Below are 19,556 nucleotides of genomic sequence, written 5' to 3'. Positions count from 1 at the left end.
GCAAACTCAGTGGCACCTGCTGGCCGCTTTTCATATTGCATGTCTGTGGATCAATGACGTGACGCTTACGCTCCTTTTCTCTTTTCTTTTCATGAGTTAAAAGTGATTTGGATTTTTTTTGGATAGCCATTTAATATTCATTATTTTCATTTTCATTAAAAACAAGCGGTGAATCGATTTTGTTAGAATAATATTTGTATTTAATAATATAATATTTGAAGATTTTGTCTGTAAACTGTGGTGTTTTTATGTAAGAGGAAAACAAATGCCATGGTTGTACTGTGTATGTATGTATATGTATTACATTTTTTTTATATTTTTATGTTACTTTAAACTGCATAAACCTTAAAACTTGCTGACATAAAAAAGTATTCACATTATTTATTTTTCTTTGTTTGTTTAATTTCTTTCCTTAACTTGGGCATTTTTATTTGTCACTGACCCACACAAACGTACAGAAGGTTGTTTTAGTCTATTCCAATACACTTAAAGAGCTATTCCATGACTTTAACAGTGTATAAAAATGAATTTCAAATAACTGTTCTTGCATGTCCATATTCTGGTCTATAAACTCCTAAACTAGATCATGAGCAAAATATATCACTATATATGTCACTTACATCTATATTCTGAAGTTCCATGTGCACTGACTGTGTGTTTCTCAGAGATGCAGTATGAAGGCACATAGAGTGAGTATTTGAGGGTACAATAAGGTTTTTAATAAAGCGGACAGATTCTAATGTTTGGGACTTCACATGTGGACAAAGTCTACTCAAATTCAGAAAACTGTTCACTTCAGCTTGCACAGAATAAGCGAGAGAACCTATGTTACACAATAAAAGCCAATATCTTTACTTTAGTGAATGCAGAATACAAATTTGTACAACAATCTCTAGCATAATATCTTAGTCATTCAATAAAAAGTTCACTAGAATATTTATTGTATAATGAAGATAAAACAACACATTCAAGGGAAATATAATGCAGATTAACTTAAAGTTCTCTCTCATGTTTTACTCTTTTTTTTTTTTCTTTTTCTTTTCCTTTTTGAAACATCTTGTTTCAGTTATGGCAACAAAGTCCAGCTTGTGCCGCCAAACGGTTTGAGCATCCAAACCGCAAACAGCTTCTTGAAGTGAACTAGTAACTACAAACAATTACCAAATACATAATTCTGATTTAGAAAAAGCCATAAAGCAAAGCAGTGTACTCTTGCACAGCAAAGTGAAGAAAGTACGCAACAAACAATTGTTGTTTCCTCTTTATCCCTTCCTTTCACATTCAACAGTTTGTGACACAGCACTCAGCACCAAAGGAACAGCCTTCTCTCTTCAGATCTCTTATGTATTTCTCCCGTGCATTTATAGGAACCCTTGACGTGAGGGTGATTTTGTTTTGATGAAGTCAGAATGTAATGCGTGATATCATATTTGATTCCGAACACCAGCAACTCTTTGGAATAAGGCTCTAATTGTGCATGTAGCTAAGAAACTCCCTGATTCCTAATCAAGCACTAATGTTGAGTGTTTGTGTGTGCATTCATTGCAGTTTGAAAATCCCGCAGTGCTTTCATAACACTGGGCTGGCATTATTGCTTGTCTAACCTGAAAAGCTTTGATTGTGATCAACTTTAAATGATTTTGACAGACATCATAAAACCTAATGGGCGTTTCAATTCAGCTGAGACAACAAAGCTTGTACACATCTGAGGTTAAATCTAAAGCTATAGCCTACCTAAAGCAGTGTTTGCATGGCTCTTGTGGATTTCATATTTAGTCAGTGTGCCTTTGTACATAACCATAAGAAGGATAGTTCACCTAAAAAAAAAGAAGAGAGAATTAAGTCATCTTGTTCAAAACCAGTTGTGATGAATGTTTCATTCAGTGAATATCAATGCTAGAATTGTAAAAAATATATTTTGTGTTCCAAAAATTAAATAAAGTCATACAAGTTTGGAACTACTGAGTAAATAATGACAGAATTTTAATTTTTGGGTGAACTATCTCTTAAATATGCAAGCACTTAAGGACAAAGGGTTAACAGTCGTTTTCTCACCTGCTCTATAAAGAGCACTGTATTCATGAACTAGGCAACATTGTGCAATTAATGAACATGTGGTAGTATAATATGCATGATTTAATTTTTTTCCTCACAATTTAGTATTATTATTAAAGGGATAGTTCACCCCAAAATGAAAAATCTGTCATCATTTACTCGCCCTCAAGTTATTCCAAACCCGTATGAAAATCTTTCTTCTGTTAAAACTTCAAATATTTTGAAGAATGTGGGTAACCAAACAGTTGATGGTCCCCATTGACTTCCATAGTATGGAAAATAAACAGTATGGTGACCATCAACTGTTTGGTCACAAACATTCTTCAAAAAAAGTCTCTTGTGTTCAGCAGAAGAAGGAAATGCATACAGGTTTGGAACAACTGACAGAATAAATGACAGAACTCTCGTATTTGGGTAAACAATCCCTTTAAAAATTCTAGTTTTAATGTGAATGCTTTGTGTTCCTGGCTATGTGTGGGTTGGGGACTGCATAGATTAATATCAGCTTATTGCCAGTTGCTCAAGAGGGCAGGGAGGTATGCGCACACTGACCGAATACATAACAAATCTAAAGAGGAAAGCGTCCGATGGCAAACTTGAACATACAAACTTTTTTTGTGCAATCCATTAGAGAGATCATGTCCAAGTCAGTTTGCATTGTCTAGTACTTCCATCTTTAGCTGCTGAATCCCCTGACGCTTTGCCACCCGAGGGGCAGTGAGGTGTGATGCAAGCCGGAGGCCACTGCTACCAGACGTTTGTGCCGCACAAACAAACAGCCACACGTGAAGAGATATGCACACAGAGAGCAAAACGCGATGGCGGAGAGAGCTACAGCGCCCCCTCTTGTCCAGCAATACAGAACGTTGCGACTGATGCCTCCTTAAGGTGTCTCCTTTACATTAGGAAATCTGTAGATGAGCCAATTCACAAAATAACTGGAAAGGCGTTCTGTACATAGTATGCATGTGTGTATTAGGTTTACCTAAAGTTATGGTATTTACAATATATGAGGGATTTGGCTGAAATTAATTTAGTAACATGAGCTTAAGTTTTTATACAAACTTGGGGGAATGTCTGTAAAGAGAAATGTGTCTTGTACTGGATCTCAATGAATAGTGCATCTAAGCCGGGATGGGTTAAAGTAGGCAGTGTATTCAGCAGCTGCAGGCTAATCCCTCACAAAACAGTTGTAAGAAATGCATCCATATTTTTTTGTTCTTAGCATGACGAGTATCGCTTTACAAAACAAAATAAAGACAGCTGAGCTTGAATCATACAGCTCTGTTGTTACAATTTCTTATGGACAGACATTAACCACCATTAAAGGGTAAACGACCCAAAAACGACCTTCTTGGGGGAAAAAAAAACACTTTGAATATTACCAATAATAGTCAGACTTGAAGAAAGTACAGTATAGTTAACAAAATAGTAAATATTAACCAGTGAATACTCTACTTAATAAGGATCTCGCCTTGTAAACTCTGGTTCTAATTTATTATGTATTGACAGTCGTAACAAAATCTGTAAGTTAAATATGTTGGCAGAAACTATGTAGGCTAATGCATTTGACAAGAGAGTTCAGACTCTTACCTTTTTCCAGATAAATTACTGGACGTGTTTTCTTCTAGAAGACATGACTGACAACAGCAGTGAACGTTCACATCTACCTGTAAGTGGCAGTTGTGATGTCTGTGGAGAGTTTTCTGCTTGGACCGGTTTGTCTCTGTAGAAGGGTGAGGTGGTGACTAGTTTTGAAACAGTTACCGGAGTTTCGAAGTTCGCATGCAATGTAGCGTTAAATGCTTTGTGCTTACTAGATTATTTTCTAGATACTTTAATGTCAGTGAACACACATAAATTGATATATAGTATGGATGGTTGTGATTTTTTACTTAAAATACAGTATCTGAAGTAATTCTATCCTTCCAGTGTTTCTTGGGAATAAACCTGAAACGTTGTATGGTGAGACAATGTCCATTCATTTGTTTGGGCTGCGCTGCATGCAAACTCAGTGGCACCTGCTGGCCGCTTTTCATATTGCATGTCTGTGGATCAATGACGTGACGCTTACGCTCCTTTTCTCTTTTCTTTTCATGAGTTAAAAGTGATTTGGATTTTTTTTGGATAGCCATTTAATATTCATTATTTTCATTTTCATTAAAAACAAGCGGTGAATCGATTTTGTTAGAATAATATTTGTATTTAATAATATAATATTTGAAGATTTTGTCTGTAAACTGTGGTGTTTTTATGTAAGAGGAAAACAAATGCCATGGTTGTACTGTGTATGTATGTATATGTATTACATTTTTTTTATATTTTTATGTTACTTTAAACTGCATAAACCTTAAAACTTGCTGACATAAAAAAGTATTCACATTATTTATTTTTCTTTGTTTGTTTAATTTCTTTCCTTAACTTGGGCATTTTTATTTGTCACTGACCCACACAAACGTACAGAAGGTTGTTTTAGTCTATTCCAATACACTTAAAGAGCTATTCCATGACTTTAACAGTGTATAAAAATGAATTTCAAATAACTGTTCTTGCATGTCCATATTCTGGTCTATAAACTCCTAAACTAGATCATGAGCAAAATATATCACTATATATGTCACTTACATCTATATTCTGAAGTTCCATGTGCACTGACTGTGTGTTTCTCAGAGATGCAGTATGAAGGCACATAGAGTGAGTATTTGAGGGTACAATGAGGTTTTTAATAAAGCGGACAGATTCTAATGTTTGGGACTTCACATGTGGACAAAGTCTACTCAAATTCAGAAAACTGTTCACTTCAGCTTGCACAGAATAAGCGAGAGAACCTATGTTACACAATAAAAGCCAATATCTTTACTTTAGTGAATGCAGAATACAAATTTGTACAACAATCTCTAGCATAATATCTTAGTCATTCAATAAAAAGTTCACTAGAATATTTATTGTATAATGAAGATAAAACAACACATTCAAGGGAAATATAATGCAGATTAACTTAAAGTTCTCTCTCATGTTTTACTCTTTTTTTTTTTCTTTTTCTTTTCCTTTTTGAAACATCTTGTTTCAGTTATGGCAACAAAGTCCAGCTTGTGCCGCCAAACGGTTTGAGCATCCAAACCGCAAACAGCTTCTTGAAGTGAACTAGTAACTACAAACAATTACCAAATACATAATTCTGATTTAGAAAAAGCCATAAAGCAAAGCAGTGTACTCTTGCACAGCAAAGTGAAGAAAGTACGCAACAAACAATTGTTGTCTCCTCTTTATCCCTTCCTTTCACATTCAACAGTTTGTGACACAGCACTCCGCACCAAAGGAACAGCCTCCTCTCTTCAGATCTCTTATGTAGTTCTCATGTGCATTTATAGGGACCCCTGATGTGAGGGTGATTTTGTTTTGATGAAGTCAAAATGTGATGAGTGATATCATATTTGATTCCGAACACCAGCAACTCTTTGGAATAAGGCTCTAATTGTGCATGTAGCTAAGAAACTCCCTGATTCCTAATCAAGCACTAATGTTGAGTGTTTGTGTGTGCATTCATTGCAGTTTGGAAATCCTGCATGTTTTTAGTCCACAGTGCTTTCATAACACTGGGCTGGCATTATTGCTTGTCTACCCTGAAAAGCTTTGATTGATGATCAACTTTAAATGATTTTGACAGACATCATAAAACTTTCTAATGGGTGTTTCAATTCCGCTGAGACAACAAAGCTTGTACATCTGAGATTAAATCTAAAGCTATACCTAAAGCAGTGTTTGCATGGCTCTTGTGGTTTTCATATTTAGTCAGTGTGCCTTTATACTTAACCGTAAAAGGATAGTTCACCTAAAAATTAGAATTTGATCATCATTTTGTTTAAAACCAGTTTTAATGAATGTTTCATTCAGCGAACATCAATGTGGTCCAATGTTGTTTCTATTCAGTTCCAAAAAAATCAAATAAAGTCATACAAGTTTGGAACGACTGAGTAAATATTGACATAATTTTCATTTTTGGGTGAGCTATCACTTTAATATGCAAGCACTTAAGGACAAAGGGTTAACAGTCGTTTTCTCACCTGCTCAATAAAGAGCACTTCATTTATGAACTAGGCAACATTGTGTAATTGATGGACATGTGATAGTATAATATGCATGATTCATTTTTTCTCTCTTAATTAAATTTGTTTTTTATTATCATTAAAGGGTTAGTTCACCCAAAAATGAAAATGAAATATCTGTCATCATTTATTCAGCCCTAAGTTATTCCTGTATAAATGTCTTTCTTCTGTTAAACTTAAAATATTTTGAAGAATGTGGGTAACCAAGCAGTTAATAGCCCCACTGACTTCCATAGTATGGAAAATAAATAGCAATGTTGACCATCAACTGTTTGGTTACACACATTCTTCAAAATGTATTTGTGTTCAGCAGATGAAAGTAATTAATACAGGTTTAGAACTTGAAAGTGTGTAAATGACAGAATTCTCATATTTGGGTGAACTATCCCTTTAAAAATTCTAGTTTTAATGTGAATGCTTTGTGTTCCTGGCTATGTGTGGGTTGGGGACTGCATAGATTAATATCAGCTTATTGCCAGTTGCTGTGGTGCTCAAGAGGGCAGGGAGGTATGTGCACACTGACCGAATACATAACAAATCTAAAGAGGAAAGCGTCCAATAGCAAACTTGAACATACAAACTTTTTGTGCAATCCAGTAGAGAGATCATGTCCAAGTCAGTTTGCATTGTCTAGTATTTCCATCTTTAGCTGCTGAATCCCCTGATGCTTTGCCACCTGAAGGGCAGTGAGGTGTGATGCAAGCCGGAGGCCACTGCTACCAGACGTTTGTGCCACGCAAACAAACAGCCACACATGAAGAGATATGCACACAAAGAGCAAAATGCGACGGCGGAGAGAGCTACAGCACCCCCTCTTGTCCAGCAATACAGAACATTGCGATTGGTGCCTCCTTAAGGTGTCTACTTTACATTAGGAAATCTGTAGATGAGCCGATTCACAAAAAAACTGGAAAGGTATTCTGTTACATAGTATGCATGTATGTATTAGGGTTACCTTAAAGTTATGGTATTTACAATATATGAAGGATTTGGTTGAAATGAATTTAGGGTTGGAAAGAAATGAGCTTTTTATACAAACTGGGGGAATGTCTGTAAAGAGAAATGTGTCTTCTACTGGATATCAATGAATAGTGCATCTAAGCCGTGATGGGTTAAAGTAGGCAGTGTATTCAGCAGCTGCAGGCTAATCCCTCACAAAACAGTTGTAAGAAATGCATCCATATTTTTTTGTTCTTAGCATGACGAGTATCGCTTTACAAAACAAAATAAAGACAGCTGAGCTTGAATCATACAGCTCTGTTGTTACAATTTCTTATGGACAGACATTAACCACCATTAAAGGGTAAACGACCCAAAAACGACCTTCTTGGGGGAAAAAAAAACACTTTGAATATTACCAATAATAGTCAGACTTGAAGAAAGTACAGTATAGTTAACAAAATAGTAAATATTAACCAGTGAATACTCTACTTAATAAGGATCTCGCCTTGTAAACTTGGCAGTAATCCACAAAAATATACTTTTTTCTTGAATCTGGTGAAGGTACAATACATACGTACTTACACCAAAAGTGATATATATTAAAGTTGCTATGTACATAACAAAAGAAAAAGGTTTGGCTCAAATCTTTAATTTACAAACAGAACAGCAAGTGTTCATGGCTTTAGATATCGTTTCAAGATCTGCTTTGCATGTTAATCGTTTTCCAATGTTTGTTACAACGCACACTATGACAGAACTAATATGAAACAAACATCGAGAGAGAAATGCTGAAAATTCCCAACCTACAGTACGAGAAAATTACATAGAGGCTTTGGCTTGCGTTACCATTGAGTTGTTGGAGCTGCATGAATGTACAATGACTTGCTATCGTCTTTAAATCGACTGGGCTACCTGTTCTTTTCCCATTTGTTAAAAACGCTGTTAAAAGGGATTGAAAATTCATATTGATATTAATTTAGAGACATTTTCATTTCTTTCACTTAATGTCTTAACTGAGGTGAAATGTGATCTCATTTTAGATACAAGCCTTCCCCCGTAAAACTGATCCAAATCTATCATCAAATACCTTTAATTAAATTAATAAGTGACATACTTCATATAAGGACGAGTGCAGATACAGATTGTTTAATACATGAGCCCAGCAGGCAGAAGCATTCGGACAGAAAGCCGCCCCTAAACTTTCTTTGATTGTTTGCAAAATCAACAGCGAAAACAGCTACGAGTGTCAAACTGCACCAGTGACGACAATAATCGAAAATGTTTTCTTCATACATTGGACTCTCGCGCAATGCAATTTGCATCAAGTACCTGATAACACCTGTTTGTTTGAGTACACCGTTCATTCTGACTGCTTGACTTGAGATTCTCTCTCTCTCTCTCTCCACTCATCTGCTTAATTTCGATATGTCAGGACATTTTCGATTTCTTTCCCCGTCTACCTACTTACAAAAAAAGTGAAATGACGTTAAATTATAACAATAGAATAATAACAATAATGACCCTCCCTGCTGTCACTCCTCTCTCCCTTTCCCCCTGCCCAGCCCTGCGTGTGACTGACTGGCTGTCAGGTTTGGGACAGCTTTATGTCACCCAGGTGTCCATGCGCATGCGCTTGACCGTGGGGCTCTCCCTCTCTCCGGCCCCGGCGGCTGGGGGTCGACCCAGGCCGAGTGGGGAGTGGAAATCGGGCCGGTGATCCTCTCGGTCGCTTCCGTCATAGGAGGAGCAGGAGGAGCTGAGGCTGTCGGCGGGCGAGCGGCCCATGTCGTGACGGCCGGAGAGAGGCTGCTGCTGCTGCTGCTGCTGGGGTGGGAAGCCGGATGGGGTGATGCGCTCGCGTGGAGGAGAGATGGGCTCGGATTTAATGTTGATATTATGGCTGGTGTTGATGGAGAGATTTGAGCCCTGAGGTAAGTGACAGCCACCTCTGAACAAAGAGAGGAAATTACAAAATGAAAAATTAGTGCATAAAACTATGTCTGTGGACTGCAGAAATTCCTAAACTCAGCAGCTACCATGTGATGCTAACACAGAGACCTAGATAGCCCAGTAATAATATCCCACCCTCCATCTGTTTACTCAATGGTGCTTACAGCAATAACAGCACCTGAATCATTTTAGAGGGTGGTATCTAATTAAAGCATGCCTGGCAGAATGTGACGAAAACTGTTCACTAATGTTTTGATGGCACAACCACTGCGTTTAAATAAAAGCTTTCATTCACAGGCTCTGGAAACATATCATTTTAGTTTTTTTAGTCTGTGAGTCACTCACTCTGCTATTACAGAGAAACTACACAGACAGATAGTTATATAAATGCATATCTTTCTATACCACTTTCTATCTATCTATATAAAAAATTAATTTAAATCATATGCATTAAGAAAAACAAACTTTTTAGGACAGATAAGATTAATTAAATTCATTACATTTTTATGTTCTTCTCAATCAATTTTTTTGTATTTAAATCTGTATAAATATTCATTATATTTTGTAAATCATTAAAAATCTAAATCTAAATTAAAAATTCTAAAATACGTTTCATAAAAAAGGTGAAATTTCTAATTTTTGGGCTTCCATGCTGCAAAAAAAATATTTTCTCACTGAATAGCTTTAAAACAAGATACATTTACTTGAGAAGCACAGTGACTTAAGCTATTAATAAGTGGCAAAACAGATAGTCCCACCCTAACCTCATGCCACTGGTTTGTCTCTAATATTACGACATCAAAAACACTTCAGTATTAATCAAAACATTATTTTATTTTTAGAGTGTAATATGGCGTGGACATTAATCCATCCTTCCATTACACTTTCTAGAGGGAAAAAAATCTAATGAAAACATATGGCAACTAAGAATGCATTTGACCTCATGCCTGGGCACATTAGTTAGTGTTCTGCAAACCTGCGTGTGTGTGCTTTGTGTGTGACTGCACACATCTATATTACTCACACCAGCGAGCTGAGAGCTGCCTGGCCCAGTTGATGCTGTTGCCATGCCGACATTGAGCCTATAGAGAGCCCTGGAGAGCCAAAGCCTTGCAGAGAGGAGAGCTCAGCACTGCTCAGGGAGTATTCTAGAGCAAAACAACACAACAACAGAGTTTATGAGTCACTCAAACACCTCTGCACTCACACAGTCAAGCGTTTCGAATATTTTTGTTATGCACTGAGCTCGGAGCTGGATCATGTCATTAATTGTAGGGTCTTACTCTTGTTTATTGAGCCACTCAGAGAAGAATGAAATTAAATCAAACCATGAATGAATGCATACATTACAAAGCAAAGAATGACTTTTTATATTCACCAGAGTTGTAGGCAGTGGGCATGCCTGAGTAGACCAGGCCTTGTGGTGGCAGACTCGGGGTGGTGACAGAGACCACCGGTGTGGCCAGAGGCTGGGTCGACTGGGAACTGCTTATCCTTTGGGTGTTCTGTACAAAGGGCCAAATACACAAACTTAATGAGATACAAATCCCATCATAGACATACATGCACACACTAACCAACCATGTAAAGCACTGTCATCAGAATAGTGTGATTTTGGTGGAAATTACATGGAAATACCATTTTGCACCAATAAGAGGCGCTGCAGATTCATTCTAGTTAGAAATCAAATTGTTTTGCAGGTTGCTGTCAGTTAAACAGCTTTAATTCAGAAGCCCCTGGACAATGTAAGAAAATATAATATAAAATATAAGACACTACAGAATGACTATAAATAAATGTGGCACAACTGTCTACAAGATCGCTGCTAATTTCTGGTAAGGCATATGCATTAACCTGACTTAAGCACATGGATATAGGGAAATCCACAAACACATTCATACACAAGAAAACAAAACTCTCTTTCGTTTCCATGGGAAAAATTGCTCAGAGCTTATTTATTCAAAGCTGTGGGACTTATTGGACATGTCAGTTTAAAATCTAGATCTAAAATCTAAAAAAATAAAGACAAAAAAGTTTGTCGAAGATGTTTCTACAAAAATACCTTAAGAGAAATAAAAATAAACAATTATTGACACTGAGTAAGAGCTATACAATTATGAGGAACGTGTTAGAATTTGCTGAGAAATATTTGAGTTCATATTTAAATCTGAGCACAGTTTGAGACAGAGTTGTGGTCTCTTCTGAAACTCTGGGGAGATGTGAGATAAATTAGTCTTTTTCTCAGGAGAAAAATCAGAGGCAGTAGACTTAAAAACATTTTAAATAACTCTCTATTTAATGTCACTGCTGTTTAGGAGAAACAACTGATATTAATATTACTGATATTAAAGATATCTAAGTTTATTTACTGGATCCGAAAATGTATTATCCAAGAAGCATCCAGCATGCAGTGAAATTACAGTCACCCCAAGCCAAATGTGTGTACATGCAGTGCACACACACACACACACTCAGAGAAAAAAATATATAATAACTTGGAGATGTATATTCAATTCAGTGCAATTTTGCTCAGTTTTACATTAGCTGGGGTAGATGAATATTCAATCTACATTGAGTTTGAGAGGAACATTATGTACAGTCTCAAAAAATATTTCAATTATTTAAAATATTATTAGAGAGGTTTTACTTTATTTTAAGAAATAAATAATAGTGTAATGCAGATTCTACAGAACAGTTGTATTAGTACTAATTTAAGCCTGGATTTGTTTCAGTATTGTAAAATGCATTCACATTAGTTTCCTCTTGCTAGTGAAAATATTCTCTGACAGCATTTGGCATTCTCCTCAACTGATGACATCATTTTGGACTCAACTCCATTTTACCGACATCATCATAAGTAAAGCAATCACAGCCCAGGCCAAAAAACAAGAAACACATGAGAATAAGAATTTGGGTAATGCTCAAATATGTTGACTGCAATAACATGTTTTATGTGGATTGTGTTTCTTAACATTCTGCTTTGATTGATCCACACTTTTATGTTGCTTCAATATTAAAACTAATACCAGGTTTATTGGTGAGATCTTAGGCGAACATTAAATAATTACTAATGATTGCATCTTTGGGGATTTTATGGATTCATCATTCTCCTTTCTTCGAATACACCCACAACACTCTTCCTTTAGCCCAAACACATACACATACATTTCTGGACACACTGTGGGTCTTTTAAACTTCCTTAAAAAGGCTCAGAACATGCAGTGTGAGTCACACACAACGCAGACCAGACATCCGCACAACACTCGTAAGTTCATCCAGTTCATGTTGGGTTTAGTCGATTTTCATCGCAAGCAGTGGAGTCATTTCTCTAAGCTAAGTGTGGCTATGCTCGTTAAAGAAGTGTGATTTTAAAAAGCTTATCAGCCTTCCCAAGGCATTCGGTGAAACTCACCACCAGCTCCATCTCTTCCTCCTCCGACTGCTTCCAACAGAAAAAAGCAGATGATGCTGTCAGTATAGAGCCAGGTGGCACACCTAAAGTTCAGCAGGGTCAACCCATCATTCTCACCAGGACGTGCCTTTAAACTAACTTATTCAAATTCAGAGACTGAAGCGTGAACCGAACGCTGCCTCAGGTTACTTGCAATAAAACTGGAAATTCAAATTCAGAGTCAAATCCAAATGAAAAGTCAAATTTGTTGGCGCTAAATACACAATGTTTTCATTCCTCATGGCCATGTGGTTTGTCCGACACAGCAATTAGGTAAATGTAAGACGACTTCCAGTGCAAAATGCTGAACAAAAGGAGAGTAATAATGGAGTAAGAGGAAATAATAGTGGTTTTCTTTTAAGTCCTTAGAAGGAAAATAAAATCACTGAGGGGCTTGACCTCACAGCTAGGATGTTCTTAACCTTTCACCTCAGACACCCATCTATACATGAGCTTGTGTGTCCAATAGCTCCATCAATCATTTTGCATCCATTGGCAGAGCCCTCCACTTGCCTTAATTGATTATTTACAAGAGGGGAACAATAAACACTAGGCTAAATGAGAGGTAGAAAATGTAGCTGATAACTCATGAGAATATAAGAATAAATGAACATATATATGAATTTTAACTTGTGTAAAAATATGTATTTGTAATTTAATAATACATTTTAAATAATATGTATCTAGATTTTTTGATTATTTTTATTATTATATATTTTATTATTTTTTAAATATAGAATTTTTCATATACAGTACTGTGCAAAAGTCTTAGGCCACTAGTATTTTCTTGAAGCATCTTGGAGACGTTGCCACAGTTCTTCTGGATTTAGTCTGTCTCAGTTTGTTCTGTTTCTTCATGTCATTCCAGACAGACTGGATGATGATGAGATCAGATCTCTGTGTGGAGCACTGGCTGTTGTCAGACTCCTTGTGCAAACAAAAATCTCACTGCATAATTACAATTAATAGCAAAATGAATGTTTGGAAATGTAACCTGATATTTCCTACTGACACACTACAGCAAACCATAGAAATAACTGACTTAAAACCATTTTTTGTTGGTGAAAATACAGACTTTTGCACAGTACTGTATATATTTGAACAAATACTACTATTTTTCCAGGCAATAGTAATGTCACTCCAAATTGCAAAACTAGACTTTTTTTCCCCTGTTCTCTTTCTCTATGTATATTCTAGTGTTTTATTTATTTATTTATTTATTTTCATTTTGCAAAATAAAACCCTTTGCAATTACGCATATTAAATTAAACAAAACATAAAACTTAACAAATACATTCAATAAAGTGTGAAAAGAAATTAAATCCATGAAGTAATAACCATTAAAAATAGAATAGATTGGTGATAACAGACAATAGAGGAAAAACAAACAATAAACTGCCAACAAGATCATATCTCTTACTTTTTAAGTGCAATGTGCTAGTCAACACTGTAATCCACAGTTTGTCTCTATGTACTGTATATTCTCATTCAGTACTTGAAAGTTCTATGCAATACTTTTGGCCCAAATGAGAATTTTAAGGTGTTAATTTTCGTCTCTTATAATGTGCATATATCTCTTTGTTCGAAGCCAGCTGACAGTGTGGAGTTGTACTGTATCGAGGACGTTGAGCTTTCTTCTCAGTAGTGCTGGGCCAGTGCTGTCTTAATACCAGCACTCAATCAATAACAGTGGGGAGACACGACAAGGGCGACAAGATATTATCTGGCTCACACTCTGGGCTTCTGATTAAGCCTTCATCCCCACTCTGTCACACTGTGATGTGATTAATTTAATACCATTATGTTCTAATGACAGCCTGTCTGCAGGCACACTCACAGGCCCTGCCTTAGTCTGTCTGAGTCAGTTCATTCTCACACACACACACACACACACACAAAAGGACACTCACCATATACGCAAATATACACAAATGAATAATCCTCTGGGCTTCTTACTACTGATGACTTCAGATGCCACGATCTTGGCATGTGGGATTTTTGATTCATGGCGGGTAAAAAACTGTACCGCTTCCAGATGCTGGCGTGCTATTCCATACACTCACATGCATATGTATATTTATGCTGAGCTAAGAGAGCCCTGCGTAACCTCAATGCTATTTACCAAACAAGATTCTGTACACGTGCAGTGCTGCGGAAGAAACCTGAGCGGCTTCTACAGTTGAAACGAACCAATTATTGACCATATTTAAACATAATAATAATAATAATCTTTTTTTCTGCTTCCCATTTTATATTTGAGTGATTAATGAGGCTGACAGCCAGGTGTAGCCTCAGGTGCTGAATGTGGTCAGAGCTCTCTGCACCTTAATTATAATCATTTGAGAGGCCCTCTAATTTCTAAATGAATAATAGAAGGAGTGAGGGTACCTGGATTTCTGACTGCTTTGATTGTTGTTTCACTGAGACTATTTTAGTGTAATTTCACTGATCTGATGTAAAGACCATAATTTCGCTCAACCCATGTGTGCGTGTGTGTGTGTGTGTGTGTGTGTGTGTGTGTGTGCGTGTGCTGATCAACATCTTTTTCAAGCATCTTTTTGAAGCAACAATCTCATGGATGCATGCATGAAGAATCAATTCTTCCATACTCACCAGGGGTGGCATCATGCCCTTGCTGGATGGGGGGATGACGACTCTCAAGTCTGGCTTGCGGCTACCCATGCCCATGTTGCCCCCCGGTGGCGGCGGTGACTTCGCAGGCATGACTTTACCAAGCCCGTTCCCGCTGGGTGTACCCAGAAGCCCCGGCGAGCCCCTTGGGTTAACGAAGCCGTTTCCTGCTGAGACACACATACGGGCGGAAAGCATCATGGGATTGTGCTCTAATCGACCAATCCCCAACAGCCATCAGTCGATCGGACGACATGCCATTTCCCAGCTGCAGTCGTAGCATCTCATAGCACGCAACGTTAAGTGTTCCCGACCCTCTGGGAAAGTTCTAATAAGACTCTGGTAATTATCCCGCACATTTACGAAAATAAAACATAAATTTTGAAATTGATGAGCCTTTGGTTCTGTTGGTGTACAATGGCGTCAAAGTTGTCTTTGTGTGTCCCAGGATGAGGAAAGCAATTCAGTTTAACAAATGTAGTGTGACTTGAGCTCTTTAAGAAGGAATGGCTAAAGTCATTACAACTGAGTGCAGCCATTCACTGCTATCAAAGGCAATTAAAGTACCATTTTAGAGAAGAAATCTAAAAACTTTGGTGGGGTGTCAATGGTATGTTTACATCTGCTGTACTTTGCCATTCCGACTTCGAACTACAGCTACTTTTATTGGGAACTTTCTCCTGCTATCTAATCTAGTGCAAACGTGATACGTTTAAATGTTAGCACATGCCGTAATAACCCAAAAAAGCACAATGAGAGGAACCCAACATCGGTCTGCAGAACATCAACAACAAATACTGAAAAGTTTGTGCGTGAATGATGTCATCACACGAGAACGAACAGGCTAATCCATCAAGTCCGCACCTGACTGACCTCACACCAGTATACTATATATATTGCGGGTTTCTGGTTTCATGTGAACGTCAGAGCTTTACAAAGATGTCTTTCTACCATCTGCTGGCCCACATTGTTAGCAAGTTCCTTCACACAACCATCTGAAATATTCTCTAACAATCATGGGTCATTTACCCACACAATGTGTAACCTCCAAAGACAAACACAGGAATTACAATTGGCTGACGTTCAAACCCAAAAGCACAATCACCCCTAAGGTCTCTGTTTCTCTGTTTTCTCTCGTCAGTATGAAAAATGCTGAGCAACTCAACAACAGCCATCAGGCAAACAAGTGTGATGCCTTTTGGTTTTCAGAAAAGGTCCATTTCATTTCCATTTGCTTGGAACTGTGCATACAGCAAAGTGCAATGTCATTTCCGTGTGTTTTTTTCAATAACAGCAGCTTGATTAAATGTTAGTCATGGGGCTTTTTCTGCCCCCCACCCAATGCTCATTTCCTGTGGGGGCTTGCTGTGGGACAGCGAGAGAGAAGGCCATCATCATAGAGACAGAGAGCAGAGACATGCACTTACTGTGTCTCCGTTAAAACACGCCTCTGCTGAGAGCGACACGTACACGTAATTCTCACAGCTCAATTTTTAATATACGCTTTTTATTTCTGGACTATATCTAGAGAGAGAAATACTCAAAAACAGACAGGAAACAATCAAGAGAAGTGGGTTCAGGAAATGACCCAAGCGAGACCCGGACCCATAACATGTCCCGTGCAAGTTCACTACTCACCAGGTCACCGAGGCAACTTACCTCAATACCAGATTGCAAGTGAATCTCAGTTGAAGCTAAATCTTCATGCAGTTGTGTGTGTTCTCTAGTGTCTTAAACTCAATGAATATCACCCATCTAACTTGGATCAACAAACAAAAGCTGTAATTAATAACTTGAGGACTACATCAGATGTTTCATCAGCTGTCTGAGAATAATAAATACCTTTCACAAAACTTGGCAAGTAGAATATTAACATTTAGCCTATTCATTTTGCAGATGCTTTTATTTAAAGTGACACAGAAAATGAGGAATAATTCAACATAAGTAGAAGTAGAAATATATAATGCATGCATAAGGCAGAATAGAAACATATATGTTCAATGCACTTACAGATATATTTACCGTGATAAATAATTGAACTGCATAATTAGATTTTCATTATGTAATATGCAAATTCAAAAAAATCAAATAATTGTAACTTATAAATTCCAATTATATTTACATTTGTAATATATAACACATTTACAACTATATTATCTATATTATATAATCTTAGAACTCATACATGCTGTATATAAAAAGAAACGCATATATATAAATATATATACTTTGATGCCTATTGATATCTAATACTTTGATGACTAAACGCAGAACAAGTAGGTGTCTTAATTTTTGGCTGGTACTGTAAATGTTTATTCAGTTGACAGGAAATATAAGATGAATATGAGCACTGGAGTGTGTGAACCTGTAGTGAGAGGGAGGAAAATATCTTGTAATTACTGTAAAAAAGCACAGCGGCAGTGCATTACTCTGATAATGATCAAAAAAGGGAGGATGATATCATTACGTTGAAATGCTCCTGATTTCTGAAAAAGGCGCCTGTTCTCAAAAAGGCGGAATGTGTAACTGAGGCCCTACTGAGACATAAGCTGCTCTGATTCTGAGCTGTAACCAGCGTCCCCACCCCTTCGCTCTATGTAAGTCGCACATTGAATCCTCTCATACCGAACAGAGTGAACCCAGTGTCACAATTCCTAAATGAACACCAAATACAGAAGAGTAAAGCCTTATTACGTCTCTGTCTTAAACAATGCTGCTTACCCTCAAAAAATAATTCTCTCACTCAGCTCTGAGTAATGCATGATCCTATGAGAGCATAGTTACATAATGAGCCGCTTTTACAAAACAAATCATTTGTTTCTTTTCAAAGCAAGGCTGTTTTGATATAAAGCACCAGATAAGTCCTAACCATTTATAAGTCATCATTACCTTGAGCAACGTAGTGTCTTCAAAGGGGCAAAGTATGCATGAATGAGAAAAGACTAATGGATTTCAGAATCAAAGCTTCGCCTCCCTAATAGATTAAGAGGAACGGAGTCCAAATTCTAATTATAGTCTTAATTAATGAGGCTGAACAGTACCTCTTTAACGGGTACAGCCATATTGTTTTGGCTCCGGAAATCATGCATAGGAACAATGTGAGCTGGGAAAAGAGTTCCAACTGTTGATGCCAAAAATAAAAAAAAATCCAATTCATATTTTACTTGGAGAGCCCTTTTGTACAAAAAAATAAATATAATTTGTAATACCTCCATGAGGAATAAAAAAAAAAAAAAAAGACCAGGATCAGGATGACGTGGACCTCAAGACATGGTTAAGTAACTGGCATAAAAACGGTCTTTAGAGAAACATTCTTTTGACACAAAAAAGGGCTTTAAATTGCTCCTCAACAGCTTATAATTCTTTAGTATAGTAATGAAGGACGCTGTGCAGCATCTAGGCACATTGTATAACGGAGATACAACTCCAAACACACCCTCGTTTTTAACAGAGAAGGTCTTGAATGGCCAAAAAGCACATCTGTGCACGCTACTCAAAACTGAATTCGAGATGGCCTCAAAGATCGGCTCATCAGATTGCTAATTGGTGCTCATCAGAACACAAATGATGTATTTCTGGAACCATTATGTTTGCATCACTTCCTCTTTGTGCACGATCACGCATTGTGAACTTTGGCGTAATCTGCAAAGCTGAGAGCTTGCTCTTGTCAGCTTGAATAAGGTGTCTATAACACATCAAGTCGTAGTGCCAAATTTATTGCAATGCACTAATTGAATGTGTGGGATCTGCTCTTCTAGTGTATCAGCCACACCTCTGTGATCCCATGACGAAAGCACATCTAACTTTACAAGACTTCACATCGTTTCACTTTTAATTAAATTAGGCTGCCAAACCAGCAACTTTGCTGCTTGAACATACTGAATATAAGGCAATTTAGCTCTTTAATACTTAACACTCCAGCATTATGAGAAAACACAAGGTCTGAACATGTTACGTACTCGTGGTTATCCAATTCTGAAGCACAAACCCTTACACAGAACTTAGAAGTGGTGCTGTTAAGATGGAGATGATCGAAAGATCTCTTGGATCAAAGGAGATTGAGCACAAAGCATCAAGGACTAGTTCACCTTCTGGAGTTGTGGGCTCTTCAGCCATAAGTGGTTTTGTGCTGGGCTGTCTCCATTCTGCATTTACACACACACAAATAAACATCACACAGAACTCCAGAACCTGTGCTTAAGGAACCAGCACAGATGTTAAAGTATGCTGGGACAACAGACAAAAAATTTAACTAAATTTAGAGAGAACTGAGTTGCCATATGCAGGCTTACTATGTACTGTTATGACATTTTCCGATCTGATTAAACTACACATATTTTTTAGATGAATTAAAAATAGTTTAAATGATAATAAGAAAAATTATATCAATAATAATAAAAACAATTATATATATATATATA

At 37.1% G+C, this 19,556-nt stretch overlaps 1 protein-coding gene across 14 annotated transcripts in view; it reads right to left on the bottom strand.

Moving 5' to 3' along the window:
• Positions 1-7,006: 7,006 nt before the first annotated feature.
• The window catches only part of LOC107715609 (myocyte-specific enhancer factor 2A-like), a 105,964-nt gene continuing 93,414 nt past the window's right edge, over positions 7,007-19,556 (bottom strand). For 6 of the 14 annotated variants that reach the window (XM_016521752.1, XM_016521751.1, XM_016521759.1 and 3 more), the window contains 5 exons: positions 15,118-15,305; positions 12,466-12,495; positions 10,432-10,558; positions 10,078-10,201; positions 7,007-9,051 (listed from right to left, as the gene is read on the bottom strand). In XM_016521752.1, coding sequence (XP_016377238.1) covers positions 8,706-9,051; positions 10,078-10,201; positions 10,432-10,558; positions 12,466-12,495; positions 15,118-15,305 — 815 coding nt within the window. In that variant the 3' untranslated portion in view covers positions 7,007-8,705. The remainder of the gene's footprint in view (positions 9,052-10,077; positions 10,202-10,431; positions 10,559-12,465; positions 12,496-15,117; positions 15,306-19,556) is intronic. The other 8 variants (XM_016521755.1, XM_016521762.1, XM_016521761.1 and 5 more) reach the window with 4 other exon arrangements.

Source organism: Sinocyclocheilus rhinocerous, unplaced genomic scaffold, assembly GCF_001515625.1.
Source record: "Sinocyclocheilus rhinocerous isolate Xijiao unplaced genomic scaffold, SAMN03320098_v1.1 scaffold1110, whole genome shotgun sequence".
Taxonomy (NCBI): Eukaryota; Metazoa; Chordata; class Actinopteri; order Cypriniformes; family Cyprinidae; genus Sinocyclocheilus; species Sinocyclocheilus rhinocerous.
The sequence above is the reverse complement of the archived record's forward strand: the minus strand, read 5'-3'. Positions and strand labels throughout refer to the sequence as shown.